The sequence below is a fragment of the Mustela lutreola genome, chromosome 10 (genome assembly GCF_030435805.1).
Source record: "Mustela lutreola isolate mMusLut2 chromosome 10, mMusLut2.pri, whole genome shotgun sequence".
In the NCBI taxonomy this organism is placed as follows: domain Eukaryota; kingdom Metazoa; phylum Chordata; class Mammalia; order Carnivora; family Mustelidae; genus Mustela; species Mustela lutreola.
The window spans coordinates 79,086,492-79,102,253 of NC_081299.1; the positions used below are offsets into that span (position 1 = coordinate 79,086,492).

At 34.9% G+C, this 15,762-nt stretch overlaps 1 protein-coding gene across 6 annotated transcripts in view; it reads left to right on the forward strand.

Moving 5' to 3' along the window:
• MTF2 (metal response element binding transcription factor 2) overlaps nt 1–15,762 on the forward strand; it is a 60,584-nt gene that overhangs the window by 24,660 nt on the left and 20,162 nt on the right. For 2 of the 6 annotated variants that reach the window (XM_059135408.1, XM_059135407.1), the window contains exons 2-6: nt 8,350–8,548; nt 8,670–8,751; nt 13,667–13,762; nt 14,000–14,100; nt 14,491–14,639. In XM_059135408.1, coding sequence (XP_058991391.1) covers nt 8,350–8,548; nt 8,670–8,751; nt 13,667–13,762; nt 14,000–14,100; nt 14,491–14,639 — 627 coding nt within the window. Of the gene's footprint in view, nt 1–8,349; nt 8,549–8,669; nt 8,756–13,666; nt 13,763–13,999; nt 14,101–14,490; nt 14,640–15,762 lie in introns of those variants that run through there. The other 4 variants (XM_059135409.1, XM_059135410.1, XM_059135411.1 and 1 more) reach the window with 4 other exon arrangements.

Here is a 15,762-nt window from a genome sequence, read left to right on the forward strand (position 1 = left end):
AATATAAGCACATGCATATTATTTAGAACTATGGAAGTGCCTCCCAGAATAAATAGCTGAAAAGAGTTAAGAAAGCATCAGCCTCTGGAGAGCAGTATTGAAATGTGGGAAGAGTTGGGTGGGCAGTGACTGCATTTTGTTTTAAACCTATCTATCTACTTGAAATTTTTTTAAAGTATGCATTGTTATGTTTTTATAATTTCTAAAACTAAGGATTAGAGTAGAGCCAGTCATTAAGCTGCCTGCTTTATGATTTCTGTTCTCTTGGTCTGACCCTGGTCCCCTTTGATGTTCTACTTTCAAGGAACCCTCAACCAGAAAGAATTCTGCCAGCCCCAAGCTTCATTTTACTTGTGCCTTCCTTAAGAGAAAGAAGAGAATTCTTTCCCCATAGCTTTAATGGGGGCCCAAGCTTCAGTAGATTGCCTTCTGCTTGTACCTAGGCCCTACCTTGGCCTTCCAAGGCCACGTGAATTTAACTATATCTTTGTGAAAGATTTTCCCCAAAGTGGCTCTGTTGTTAGGTTACATTTATTGTTCACATGTGATTCACCCACACATGTACTGCTTTTCCAAGAGAAGGGAAGAAGTTGTGGGAAAGAGCCTGGGATAGATGGCAGCTTTTGCTTTTTAAGAGATGAGATTGCTTGGAACCTGTGGCAGATAAAAGTTTAAGATAGCAGCAGAATAGGTATTTTCTTCTCTATCACAGCAGTGCCTGTCATTTCCTGCGATTGCATACTCATTTGATTTTTTGGATTGGGGTGAGTTAGAGTGAGAGGAGTGCTCCTGTTGGGGTGGGGGGAGGTGGCAGTGCAAAGTGAGACTAGGTTTTTTTCCTTTTAGTTCCTTTGCTGCCAAGTGGAACTTCATGGGTTGAAGAGTAGTGGCAGGGGTACTAGAGACATGGTTGTGGTGGATCAGTCATGGCTGATTGGGGAGGGAACTCAGGAGCAGAGGGATGAAAGTTCCCACTGGGGTGATGAGTCCTATGTTGGGACAGTGGCATTTGGCTCTTTAGAGATTGCCTTTAATTAAATTACCAGCTACTACTGGTAATTTACTGATTAGTTATTGTGTTACCAGTACATTCTGGGCACTACACTAGGTTCTGGGGAAGGAGTGGTCCCATAAAATGGGACAGTCATTTTCCCCTCAGAATACAAAGTATTTGGAGAGTGGGGAGTAGATGAAGATAAGTAAGTAGGCAAATGGAACAGAGTGTTGGAAGTATGTTAGTGGGAGAACTAGCATATACCAAGAGAGCATCTAACCTTAAGTTGGTGGATGGGGTTGAATCAGGAAAGGAGCCTTAAGAAGGAAGGTCTAGCTGAGTCTTTCCTGTCAAAATCTTGGGTGCTGACGATAGGGACCTTGACTCTCTTATTCACTAGGCCTGGAACAGATACTCATTAAATATTTATTGAAAGAAAAATAATTAACCTGAAAGTGAGTTGAATTTCTTCCTATTTCCTCTGCTGCTTATTGAGAAATTAAACTATATCAAGTCCTTAACCCCTGTTTTTTAATATTGGTCTCATAATAGTTCTCAGAGATTGTTGCAGACATGAAATCAGTCTGTGGTCTCCCATATAATATTCAGATAGTTTTCTTGTTAGCTGGGGTATTAAATTGGGGAAGAAAAAAGACCACATACTATTTGAATTATGCATCTAATTCCCAAGTTCTTGAATTAGTGTCTTATTTATTGTAGGAGTAGTAAACCAAGAAAGTAGCTAGTTGAACTCCTGGTCTTCCATTTGGTTTCAAGGGAGGAAACTTTTTCCAGGCAGTCTCTCTCAAGATGGACATCAGTAGCAGTGAAGAAAAAAGTGCTTCTCTAAGTAGTAGTATTATGGATAGAATTGTATATAGATCAATAGATAGATAGATAGAAGTATTCTTTATGTGTATGTTGTGGAATAGTAAAAGCGTTGTGACCATTCTGGAAATAGGATTTGACTTCTGCTACTTTGTTAATCTGTATTGTATAGTATGAGGAGCTGATATAATTGAGTCAGATCTTAGCAACAGAAAGAAGTACACTACAGCATCACAATTCTCTGGTCAGGACATGTCCAGTTTCCCCAGTTCTCAGTCAGATCTCCTACTCTCGCTTACTACTTGAAAATATTTAATATATGTCATGGTAAAATATATGGTATTATATATGCATGTTTTCAATTTGCATAAATGATAATTGTGCAATAAATTTCGTTTTGCTTTCAACAACACATTTGCAGCATCTTTCCATGTTGTATGTATGTTCTGCTTCCAAGATCATAACAATAATTCTTTTTTTTTCTGTTTAAAAAGCATCTTCCTTTTTTAAAAATTCAATTAGCCAGCATAGAGTATATATCACTAGTTTCAGATGTAGAGTTCAATAGTTCATCAGTTGTCATAGCAATATGCTATATTTTCTAGTTATGCTTGAAGTTTTACATTTATTTTTGTCTTTAATCCATCTGTAATGCACCTTTTTGTGAATTGTGAATTAAGAGTATAGCTTCTCCTCCATTTAAGTGAATCATTTTCCCCAGTACTGTTTACTAAATGATATGTCCTTTCTGTACTGTTTTGTGTTGTTACTTTTATTATATATCTACTTCCCTTAAGTGAAATTGTTTTGGAGATACCTATTCTGTTGTAATAATCTTATTGTCTGTTCCTTAACTGTACAGAACAGTTTTTCTCTGGAATATGTCACAGTATTTGGTAGGTTGAATCTTTCTCTCTTTCTTTGTTCTTTCTTTTTGAAGTCGACTTAATTATTCTATGGATTTTTAGTTTAGTTTAGTTTTGTTTTACAAATTTAATAAAACATTTGACCTCAAAAAATCCTGCTTCAGTTAATTGGAACTGCCCTGTATTTATACACTAAAGATTATCTGCCAAATAGAGTGAAATTTAACTTTAACTCCATTTGGGAGAAGACACTGTTAACATCATGTAAAATGAAAAGGTATGGACTGGAGATTTGATGGGCGTTGGGAAGACCACGAGCACCTTACATAACCTAACAATGGCAATTAGGAGTACACAATTTAAGAAAAGGGCATGCAAACCAACTCCTTTATTTGTTTCGGTTTTCCGTTTAAATTTTTTCTGGTATGGCTTCTTAAATAGGCAAGGCAGCCTGGATGCAAGATGAGAGATAACTGAACACCAAGTCCTGATCCCCCTATCAAAAATCTTTGTCATGGCACTTTTATAGAGTATGAGCTGGGAAAAGTATTTCTAACATGTGTAACAAAGTGTTCTTATTCATAATATATAAAGTGCTCTTAAGTCATTATGAAAAAGATGAACATTTTAGTTTAAAAAAAAAGGCAGAGATCAGAAGACATACAAATTAACAAAGGAAAAAACCTCTAATAATAATAGAACTGTAGATAGAAATGTAGTGTGTGTGTGTGTGTGTGTGTGTGTGTGTGTGTTGTCTGTCAAATAATAAAAGGGTAAATACTGCTGGTGAAGTGTTAGGCCTTCAGGTGCTGTTCAGGTAGTGTCAGTGAAACTACTTTTTTGGAGATTCATTTGACATTGTCAGTTAAAATATATATATATATAATGTAGGTTGGGGAATGGGGTGTTGAAGTAGTATTAGCTATGAAATGGTAATTGAAACTGGTTGGTGAATACCTGATGGTTTTTTTAATACTTGTTTAGTTTGCTTTTGCATGTTGTAATTTTCTACAGCAAAAAGGAAAAATGTCTATATTTTTTGTTATAGTAATTATTCTTTATGAATTTATCTCATGTAGTACCAGGAATACTTAAAAAAAAAAAAAAGAAAGAAAATGGAAAAGGATGAGCTTTTTTTGGTTGTAATAGTAAAAGAATGGAAACATACTAAATGTTCCTCAGTTGGGTAGTAGTTGGAAAGTAGCTTTGCATTTGAAGAAAGGATTATCTTACATACTTTTGTTTTATACTTGTGTAGATGGATATTACATTGTCCAAGATACATTATTATATGAGGAAGTTAGAGAACAGTATATGTAATATTCCACTCTTTAAATTAGAACATTTTATGTGAGTTATGTTTGTGTATGTGGTATATACAAAAGAAAAGTCAGGAGATTAACAGTTCTTTTGTGGGAGAAAGTATGATGGGGAATTTTCACTTTTCACTCTTTCTGTATTATTTTACTATCTTATGTTTACCTTTAATCAGAAGGGAAATAATAAATTCTAAAATTGGAAAAACTAATTTGGCTTCTAATAAAGGTCACATTCTAGAGAGGAGGGAAGTAATCAGTGACAGTAATGGGAGAAATTATCTTGGAAGGGGATACATATACAGTGTTTATCTTGGTTATGTTTGAGTTATGCTATTACGGGTCATTTGCCTTATTTTTTTGTAAAGCTTCTTTGGACAGAAATTTTTAAAAGGATAATACTGTTTATAAATACCCGTTAATGCAGTTTTATATATGATTTATATTCTTCATGTTTATGTGAATAAAGATTGTTATGTATTTGTTGTATGTGAATTAGAGTCTATTGTTTATTTGGAACAAAACAGACTATTTGTGCATGCAGTCATTTTTAGAAATAATTTAACTCTTTAAATATAGATTTTTCTTGAATTGAGCTTGAAGTTTATAAGTTACATAAAACCATTCTGCCTTTTATGTATCATGCCCTATGCAGAGCACTGAGGATACAGCTGTGAATAAGAGTAAGACAGATGTCTGGGAAGTAGGGGGGCGGGATAGGATGGCTGGGTAATGGACATTGGGTAGGGTATGTGCTCTGGTGAGTGCTGTGAATTGTGTAAGACTGATGATTCACAGACCTATACCCCTGAGGCAAATAATATATTGTATGTTAATTAAAAAAGAAAAAAGAGTAAGTCAGACATAATCCCTGTTTTTGATGGAGTGTTTGGGTGAGGGAATGGTGATGTGTGTTGCTATGGGCTGAAGAGTAAATGGGAAAGACTATAGTAATAGAGTTAAGAGTGTATAAATTTCCTCCAAAGGTTTGGCTGTGAATGGGAGGAAAGAAATAGGATTGGTGAAAGGGAGCAGGGAGCACGGAATTTTAGTTTTCTCTTTTTTCTCAAAGATACTTACAACATTTTAAGAGAGTAAGATGGGAGGCTGTCATGAAAAAGAGAATTTGTTGAAGCAATAGCATAGCATACAAAACCAATTTAGGAATGTTTTCAGTTTTGATTTTTATATATTTTCTGGTCTAGATTTGGAAGGTTCTAGGTCAGTAGCCACCTTGGCATTCTTTTGAAGTCATTTTTCACCTATAATTAATTATGTTGCTCAGGTTTTGGTTAGTTTCTTTAAGGAAAGCAAAATCCCTCAAGTGGCCCCTGAATTTATAGTTTTCTAGAAAGTGCTTGCTGATAGAATAATTTTAATGTTGTGATGAAGGCATTAAATTGATTTCATCTCTGGAGAAAGAAGGTTCTTAGCCTGGCATTGAACACTCCTTTGGTAAAGTTAATGGTAGATTCATTCTCCATTTTTACTTCTCTCTAGCACTCATCTTGTCAGACTTTTAACCCCTGATCCTACTAAATGCCTTTTCATTACAGCTGTCCATGGCAGACACATTCCCTTTATTTAGATACATGGCAACATATGTTCTCCTAGAGCATGGTTCCCACAGTGTGATCCATGAATCCTTGTAGGAGTCTGAAGCTCAGAATTATTTTCATAATACTTAGATATTATTTGCCTTTCTCATTGTGTCGATGTCTTTACAGTTTGCATGAAAATGATGTTTGGTCAAACTGCTGTGCACCTTAGCATGAAACAAGGCAGTATTCTTCATTGTTGAGCACTCGTAGTAAAAAAACAAACCCAAAACCCACCAAATGCATGCATACACAGAGAACCCTCTTTCATGTAGAACATTCCTGATGAAACACTGAAAATTGTTTTTACCTAATTTTGAGTTTATATATTTTTAAAAATTTTTATTTTTTTATTTGAGGGAGAGAGCATGAGCAGGGGGAGGGGCAGAGGAAGACACCGCCTCCTCCTGAGCAGGGAGCCTGGACAGTTGCTTAACTGACTGAGCCATCCAGGCACCCCTGAGTTTTAATAATGTTATATGTGATGAAATAGGAAGTATAGATAGGATATTTATGTCATTGTTTTTAGTAACAGCTTTTTCATGGAATACCATTTTTACTTGAAACAGTGACTAAGATGGGTATTTGCCAGATAGTTCCTTGAAGTGACATACTTCACTTACATTTACTTTCTTACTTCCCATTTTTGGTTTTCTTCATTTGTTCCTGTGGGTTGATGTAATGATCTGGTATCATCTCTTTACTTTAATACAATTTTGTTCCCACCACCTCCTTTGTGATGTTATTACCATTTATGTTATAGGCCTTATAATTCAGTTATACACATATATATGTTCCATATATTTGAGTTATTAGAAGTATGCATTTATACTGTTTTTTATAATTACTTAATTACCTTTACCACTGTTTTGTGTGTGTGTGTGTGTTGATTTATATTTCTGTTGGCTTACTGGCTTTCAACCTTATTAAGAATTTCCTTTAGTATTTCTTATAAGGTAGCTGTGCTAGCAACAAATTCTCTCAGTTTTGTTTATCCTAGATTAATTATTTTGCTTTCATTTTTGAATGGCAGTTTTGCTGAGTATAAGATTGACAGTTTTGCTGGGTATAAGGTTGACAGTTTTTTCTTTTAGCACTTTGAATGTAGGATCTTGCTGCCTTTTGGCCTTCATTGTTTCTGATGAGAAGTTAATCTTTTTGGGGTTTCCTTGTACATAATGAGTTATTTTTCTTTCGTTCAGCATTTTTACTGTGGTATTTCTGCATATAAGTCACTTTGCCATTTGTCCTACTTGGAGTTTGTTGAGCTTCTTGGGTGTGTAGATTAATGGTTTTTAGCAACTTTGGAAAGATATCAATCATTATTCCTTTGGATATCTTTAAAATATCTTTCATTGCTAGAGAGGAGGTGGGTGGGGGATTGGTTAAATAGATGATAGGAATTAAGGAGGGCACTTTTTGTAAGTGGCTATTATATGTATGTGATGAAGCACTTAATTCCACATCTGAAACTAACATTATACTGTATGTTAACTAATTAAAATTTATTTTATTTTATTTTTTAACTGGAATGTAAATAGAAACTTGAAGAGAAAAAAATGTAGTGTGTCTTTCAAACTGAAACTCTACTACCCCTTAAACACTAACTCTGCATACCGACCTCCTGGCCCTAGGCAGCCACCATTCTGCTCTGTGTGTCTATGAGTTTGATACTCTGGTTATGTCATGTAAGTGGGATTATACAATATTTATTCTTTTTTTGGTCTGGTTTCTTTTGCTTAGCCTAATATCTTAAAGGTTTATTCATGTTGAAGCTCATGATAGAATTTCCTAGAATTTGTGTATTCTTAGGTATTGAAATTAGGTAGTCCCAATTCCTAGGTATTGAAACAGTTTTTTTTCTCTCCCACATATTTTATTTTTACTTAACTTTTATACTATCTACTTTTGAATTATTGTCTGTCTAGTTTTATACATTGCTGTGTGCTTAATTAATTAAGTAAAGCATCTTATGTTAAGAAAATGAAACCAAACAAACAGTGCTTTGTTACCTTTGAGAAAAAGTTGATGGTAGTAATGCTGTGGTTATGCTATGCTCTTTATGGAATTACTAATACAAGAATAATAATATAATTTTGGAATACATAATTTTGGGGTCTTTTGCTTAAAAAATATAAATGATGTTATACCTCTCATTTGAGTATGATTTTGTATAAATGGTGTTTCTTAATTTTATTAAACTCCTAGTCTTTATATTTTAGGGACTTGGGACACATTCCCATCAATAAACGACTTAATTCAGTGGTGGTTCACTTAAGGAGGTCATGACTACTCTTCCAATGAGTTGAATATACCCAACTACCCCAAAGTCACTGGTTAGTGTATTTTCACTATGTGTGGCATAATTATTTTTATTCTTTTCATGTGCTTATGAAATTGTGCCATGTAACTTCTTTTTAGTTTATCTAAACCCAGTCATGAGATTTAAGGCATCCTTTACTGATGACCATGGCTTACCTGCTTTAGCTTAGATCTGTACCCTGAATGTAGGATCTTAGAGTGATTGCTGAATCCTTGTCTCAGTAAGGGTAGGCATTGAATGAATTTTGAGAACAACTATCATTTTCTTTGAAGTTACTTATTCCATAGAGTATTAAATTTTCTCCCAATTTAAGGTTTTTTTTAATAAATCAAAGTTTTTGATTAATATATAAAACATATCATTGGTGTATAAATAAGCTCTTTCAGTAAGTTAATCTTATATATGGTCTTTTATTCCTAATCAGAGACTCTACAGGGGCAGGTAATTCACTGGTCCACAAGCGGTCTCCTTTACGTCGAAACCAAAAGACCCCAACATCCTTGACCAAGCTGTCTTTACAGGATGGACATAAAGTCAAAAAGCCAGCATGTAAATTTGAAGAGGGTCAGGATGTCCTAGCTAGATGGTCAGATGGCTTGTTTTATCTTGGAACTATCAAAAAGGCAAGTTTTACCTTTATATATTTTTTGTTGTTTTTTTGCAGTAAATTTTTAATAATTCTGAGTTTAACTTCACGTTTTTAACTTACAAAAAAATCACCATAAATATTCCTCTATATTTCAGATAAACATATTGAAACAGAGCTGCTTCATCATATTTGAAGACAGTTCTAAATCCTGGGTTCTCTGGAAGGACATTCAAACAGGCAGGTGCTACTATTTCTCTTGAACATGATTTACACTAAAATTTGATTTTCTTTTTAGTCTGTCACTTTCTAGTGTTTTTTTTTTTTTATTGAGTACAGTATATTGAGGTAACTCAGAATCACTTTTGAGGATATGTGTGCTTCATAGTCCTCAAGGAGTTATAATCTGTTATAAACCCTAGAAGAACAGGAATTATTCTTAGTTAGATTAGAGGTAGACTAAGGAACAGATGCGTCAGTGGTGTACATCTATGAACTATTTTTAGGGCCCATCTAATAATTTTGAAGAAAAATCTTTAGCCACTAATATGAGTAACACTTTGGGCTTCAACTTAACTGTTACTTGCTTATATTAGTAAAAGTAATGTAGAGAGCTAGTATTTATTGAGAACATACTATTTGCCAGATGATTTGGGGGATATTAGGACATATTAAACAGGTTTAGGATACTAGAAGTATTCATTAATAAGAATGATTTGAAATGACAATCTAATAAGGGGTTTTAAATTTGGATGGGAAAATGAGGCTGTATTTGGGTGCAAGTAAAAGTGAATATAGGTATGCCTTGGTTTGGTTATAGGTATGTTTTTTGTAATGCTTTCTCTTTTTTATTACTGTAATAATTTCTGTGATTACTGTATACCCTTTGAATCTGCTAAATAAGGGTGTTGTTCCCAGGTATTTTTCTTGTGAAAAGTGATTTATTATTACGAGTACTAAAAATTTGAGTATTTTAGCTGCACACCAAAGCCCTACTTATTAATTGAGTTAAGAGGCCTGTGCTAAGACCTGTGTTTCATATCATATCAAGGAGATACAAATTTTCTTTCTCTAAAGGGTGGATACCTTTCTAAAGTATTTGGTGATTGGGTTTTTAATTTGAATCCCAAGTGGAATTCTGTGGTAGGTTACTACTGTGTTCTGTTTCTTGATTTCATTCTTAATTTTTTATTTCATTCTTAAATTTTTTTAACTTCTTGATTTCATTCTTAAAATTTTTAAAGAATAAGGAAGTTTTGGTTAAAGAATATTAGAATGATCTAATTACCATGTACATAGTTGGTAAGTGGGGCTTAAGTGGGGAACTGGATAGCTCTTACTCTAGTAATATGTTTTTCAGGAGAAACTTTATAGTTCTTGGGATTGATCAGTTTAAAGTTCTGAAATTATGTTTTAAATCTGAAATTGAGGAGTCAGTGAGAAGAGGGATAGGAGAAAGATTAGGAGATCTCTAACAGTAGTTGTATTGAGCAGATCTTGTTACCCTGCGTACAGAATTAATGTATAAATTATTATTAGTTTGTAAACTTGGATCTTTCTTTGTGGTAGGACTGAAACATGTTACACTGCTTCTGTTCCCCTATTAGTTATGAGTCTCAACTTTTCAGGGTTCTTGCAGATTATAGATATATTTGTTTCCTTCCCTCCCTCCTCCCTCTATCCATTCCTTCCTTTCAGACAGGAAGAAGAAAGCCTGTAGTACATATGGAAAGTTGTGGAAGTGTGGGCACTTGGGTGGCTCAGTTGGTTAAGCAACTGCCTTTGGCTCAGGTCATGATCCCGGAGTCCTGGGATCGAGTCCCGCATCAGGCTCCCAGCCCTGAGGGGAGTCTGCTTCTCCCTCTGACCTTCTCCCCTCTCATGCTCTCTTTCACTTTATTGTTCTCTCTTTCTCTCTCTCTCTCAAATAAATAAATATATATTTTTTAAAGTTGTGAAAGTGAAGGGTAGTGTCCAATGTGTATTCTACCCAATATTTCAGTTTAGAGGTCTGTGACTGTTTTTGCTCACTGTCGTTTTTTATTGTCCTAGAACTGAAAAGAAAAAAGAATTGCTCCTTGGCTATTTAACTCTTTTATTCCTTAAGATTTATTTATTTATTTATTTATTTGAGAGGGAGAGAGAGAGAGTCACATGCATGGGGGAAAGGGGCAGAGGAAAAGCGAGAGAGAAGCTCAAGTGGAGTTTGTACTGAGCACAGAGCCCTGTGCAGAACTCAGTCCCACTATCCTGAGATTATGACCTGAGCCGAAACCAAGAGTTCTAAACTGAACTGACTGCGCCACTGTTTAACTCTTTCTAGTACCCAGAAAATAGCGCACATGTAATTGGAGTTGCTTTAGAATGAGGAAGTGAAACTGAATACTGCATTATGGCAGATTTCAGTGTGGAGTGTAGCTTTAGTAATTTTCTTCCTATAAGAAGCCTGCTAATAATAGATACATATTGTAATGACTTAATAAATTGGACTAATTTCATCCATCTAATAAGATAATTTTTTAAAAATTTTATTTGTCAGAGAGAGAGCACAAAGAAGGGGGAGTGGCAGGCAGAGAGAAAAGCAGGCTCTCCACTGAGCAGGAGCCCAGTGTGGGCTTGACCCCAGGACTCTGAGTTCATGACCTGAGCCAAAGGCAGACGCTTAACTGACTGAGCTACCTAGGCGTCCTAATAAGATTATTTTTAAAAGTTAATGTAAGTAAGGAAAAATGTAGAGAGAGTTATGTTAGTAGTCAAAGAAATGTGCATTACAAAAGGGAGATAGGTTAAAACAAATACATTTAAAAGGATTTAAAAAAATTTTTTAATAGATTTTATTTATTTATTTGACAGAGACCGAGATCACAAGTAGGCAGAGAAGCAGGCAGGGAGAGGCCGGGGGCGGGTAGCAGTCTCCCTGCTGATTAGAGAGCCATATGTGGGTCTTGATCTCAGGACCCTGAGATCATGACCTGATCTGAGGGCAGAGGCTTTAACCCATTGAGCCACCCAGGCACCCCAAGGATTTTAAATTTTAACACCTAATATGGTTTCTGTGAAAATAGTTTTATTTTGGATATTTAATGGTTGCATTAATGTTTTATATTCTTTAATTGATACTGCATAGTCAGTTCTGCCTGCCTGTCTGCCTGCTTGTGATCTCTGTCTGTCAAATAAATAAATAAAATCTTTAAAAAAAAAAATAATTCAAAAGTGAAAATGCTAGTGGAAAACATTTACTGTAGTTTTACTTTAACAACAACAAAAAACTTGATATGTATTAAGATAAAACCTGGGGCCATTGGTCCTTTTTCAGGGAAATGCTGATTTGAAGTGAGAGGTGTCAGGCTCAGTCAGGTTGCTCTCCTGACCAGAGCCATAAACTCAGAACCTATGGAGGCTGTTTCCTTCCAAGTACAAGGAAGTAAACAAAACCTGGGAGAAGTAGGGAGAGAGGACGAGATGACCATAAACAAGGAAAGATGCAAAAAGTGAACAAACAGGGATGCCTGGGTGGCTCAGTTGGTTAAGCTGCTGCTTTTGACTCAGGTCGTGATCCCAGGGTTCTGGGATTGAGTCCCGCCCACATTGGGCTCCTTACTGGGCAGGGAGCCTGCTTCTCTCTCCTCCTCTGCCTGCCACTCTGCCTGCTTGTGTTCTCTCTCTCTCTGACAAATATATAAATATTTTTTTAAAAAGTGAACAAACCAAAAATTTTGTAACTTACGTAAGAGTAGAGGTGTAATAAAGTAAATTTGGTTATTTCTACTGGATAGAATATTATACAGCTGTTAGAAATTATAATTTTGGGGGCGCCTGGGTGGCTCAGTGGGTTAAGCCTCTGCCTTCAGCTCAGGTCATGATCTCGGGGTCCTGGGAGTGAGCCTCACATCAAGCTCTGCTCAGCGGGGAACCTGCTTCCTCCTCTCTCTGCCTGCTGCTCTATCTACTTGTGATATTCTGTCAAGTAAATAAATAAAACTAAAATAAGGAAATTATAATTTTGAAAATAGCAGTGTGAGCAGTACTTTTGGTAGAAAAAAATATTCTAAAATATTGATGAAAGGAAGGATCTCAAATTGGAGAGAATATGGACTCTGGCATGTCTGGATTTGGATCCTAGCCTTGATACTTTCTGAGGATCCTTGGGCTAATTACTTTATCTTTCTGAGCCACAGTTCCTCTATCTAATAATAAGATGCCTGTAGAACTAAACAAAATAATATATGTCAAGAGCTTAACGATATTTGGCTAATAGCACAGAATGGTACATTTTAATTATTATTGGCATATGAATATACCATGTAGTTTAACTATGAAATTGAGGAGAAGAGAATATTGGAAATAATGATGTTAGAGTATTGAAATCATATTCTAAATTTTGTGGAATAAAATTGTTACTAGAATAAAAATGCCTAATGATGAAACAATTTACCTATTAAGGTAAAAATATAATTTTAATTTACCTATTAAGATAAAATTATTTTACCTATTATTATTAATAAGTATTATTATTAATTAATAAGTATAGATTTACCTATTAAGGTAAAAAAACCACTTCTGTTGCCTGAGATTTTGTTAGGATACTTTATTGGACACCATATTTCCAGATTTCTGAAGCTTGAGATTAAATAATTGGAGTTCAGCTTCTTTCATGTCAGTAAATAAAGAGAAGTGTGCTGAATCCAGAGAGAAAGAAGTCATTGACATATCTTCTTGGCCCTTTTTCTTCAGTCTCATGATAGTAGATAGTGTAGGATGAGTGAACACATGTATATAGGTAGATAGATGTGTATTCTGGAGAGTAATTCTAGTGTTTACAAAACATCACATTTCCTTGTCCCCCAGGGGAGTATGAGTGTTAGAAGTAAATAAAGGATCTTGCCTGAGAACAGGTTAAATTATGCCATCTGCTGTAAAAGCAGGTTAAATTATCAATGTAGGTAAGTTAGGTATGTTAAGTTAAAGGTGGGAGGGACACAGGTTGCATAGAGATAGCATTTTGTGGATAGTACTTTGCCTTGAGAAGGAATCATTATGATACAGTGAATAAACATTGCCAATACAGGCTACCCGCAGAGTCAAAAAGTAGTTTTTTTATATGAAATACTTCTTTATCATGACTGTCTTTTAATGTATATTTTAAATATTTTAGGAGCCACTGGAAGTGGGGAAATGGTCTGTACAATATGTCAAGAAGAGTATTCAGAAGCTCCCAATGAAATGGTTATATGTGATAAGTGTGGCCAAGGTAAACATTGATTTCTTTTAATCTTGTGGAAAAGTTTTATTATATACTTAACGCTCCTGTTGAAGATTAATGATTAAAAGTATTTTACATCGATAACTTGAAGCTGTTATCATAAATTTATTCATCAGTTGTAAATATATTAATGTAGGAGAAGAGTACTAAAAATGCCTTCTTGAAATTGTGTTGCAGTATTTATTAATAAAATAGAATTTGCTTTATGCTTTTTTTGATATTAAGGGTATCATCAGTTGTGTCACACACCTCATATTGATTCCAGTGTGATTGATTCAGATGAAAAATGGCTCTGTCGACAGTGTGTTTTTGCAACAACAACAAAGGTATCTTTTAAGTGTTTTGGGCTAAAGCCCTAAATGGAATTTATAAGGCACTCTCAACGTGATGATTGTGTACGTTGAAAGTTTATGTGACTGAAATGAGCAATCAATGCTGGGTAGAAAGAGGTGAGGCTTATTGTTCGCCTAATGGCGCTTAAGTGACTTGCAGCTATCCTTGCACTTATTTTCTGATAGTGAGTGGTCTTGGAATTGGGGCAATAATTTGAAAGACAACAAAATAAATAAAGATTATTAGTAGTCAAACAGTTTGTGATATGGTAAGAAATTTAGAATGGAAGTTTCTTTAGAAGTTTCAGAAGCATTTTATGTTAAGGAACTGTATTTAAGATTTTATTCTTCATTCGTTCAAATAACTTTTTCCCTCTAATATAGAGGGGTGGTGCGCTTAAGAAAGGACCAAATGCCAAAGCATTGCAAGTCATGAAGCAGACATTACCCTATAGTGTGGCAGACCTTGAATGGGATGCAGGTCATAAAACCAATGTCCAGCAATGTTATTGCTATTGTGGAGGCCCTGGAGAGTAAGTAAATAGTTACTTCATGCCCTTTAAGTGATTTTTGTTTATATTATCTTTTTTATTTTTGTTATTGATTGTGATATGGAAATGATAATGAATTGTAAATGCATGAAAGTGTCAATAGAATAAGGAGAAAATTAGAGGTCATAGCATCTGTATCATTAGATGTTAGCTAAATAAATGAATCAAGAGTTTTAACTAAGAATGTTTAGAAATTTACCTTTAACTTCTGATTACTGGTCTTTGCTCTGCTCTTTGGAACTAAACAGATATATCTTATCTCTCTTATAAGGTAACTCTTAAAAGTATTTCAATCCAGCAATCATATTTCTCCCTCCCATGGCTCATACTAACACTGTCTTTTTTCCAGGTTAAAATCTCCATTATCATCAAACATTCTTTGTGACATGACTTCTCACCTCTGTCTTTGTTGCTCTCCAGGTTTTGAAAGTTACTCTTGAAATACGGTGTTATGATTAGAAAATGCTTATTAGAAAGTTAGAAAATTCCAAGAATAATCTCACAATATAATTGAGCTATTAGAGTTCAGAACGTTATGCTTCTGTTATTACAAGGGAAGATTCTGTTTACTACTTCTTTTGGGTTGTCTTCTTACTTTTTTTGTTGTTCAGTTTAGGTTTGTGGTGGTCAACTAATACCTCTAATTCCTCTTTTTTTGTGTGTGTGTGTAAGCTCATATTAAGCCAAGTTGTGCATCATGTATTTGTACTACATTTTAAAAAATGGTAGTGAATCATATTTTACTCTTTAATTGTAATTATTGGTTTCTTGTGTCCTTCCTCTCAGACTCTGCTTCTCTTAAGACAAATGCTATTTATTTATTTTTTAAAGATTTTATTTATTTGAGAGAGAGAAAGTGAGAGCATAAACTGGGGGAGGGGCAAAAGGAGAGGGACAAACGAGTGTGGAGCCAGACTCCAGGCTCAATCCAAGGACCCCGAGATCATGACCTGAGCCAAAATCAGACGCTTAACCAACTGAGCTACTCAGGCACCCCAGCAAGTGTACTGTTGAGGAGAATCCTGGGTTAGTCATTGTCATTAAAAGTCATTAAGGGACAGTCATTATCATTAACATATTATCTGTTCAAATGCATTACAGGAAA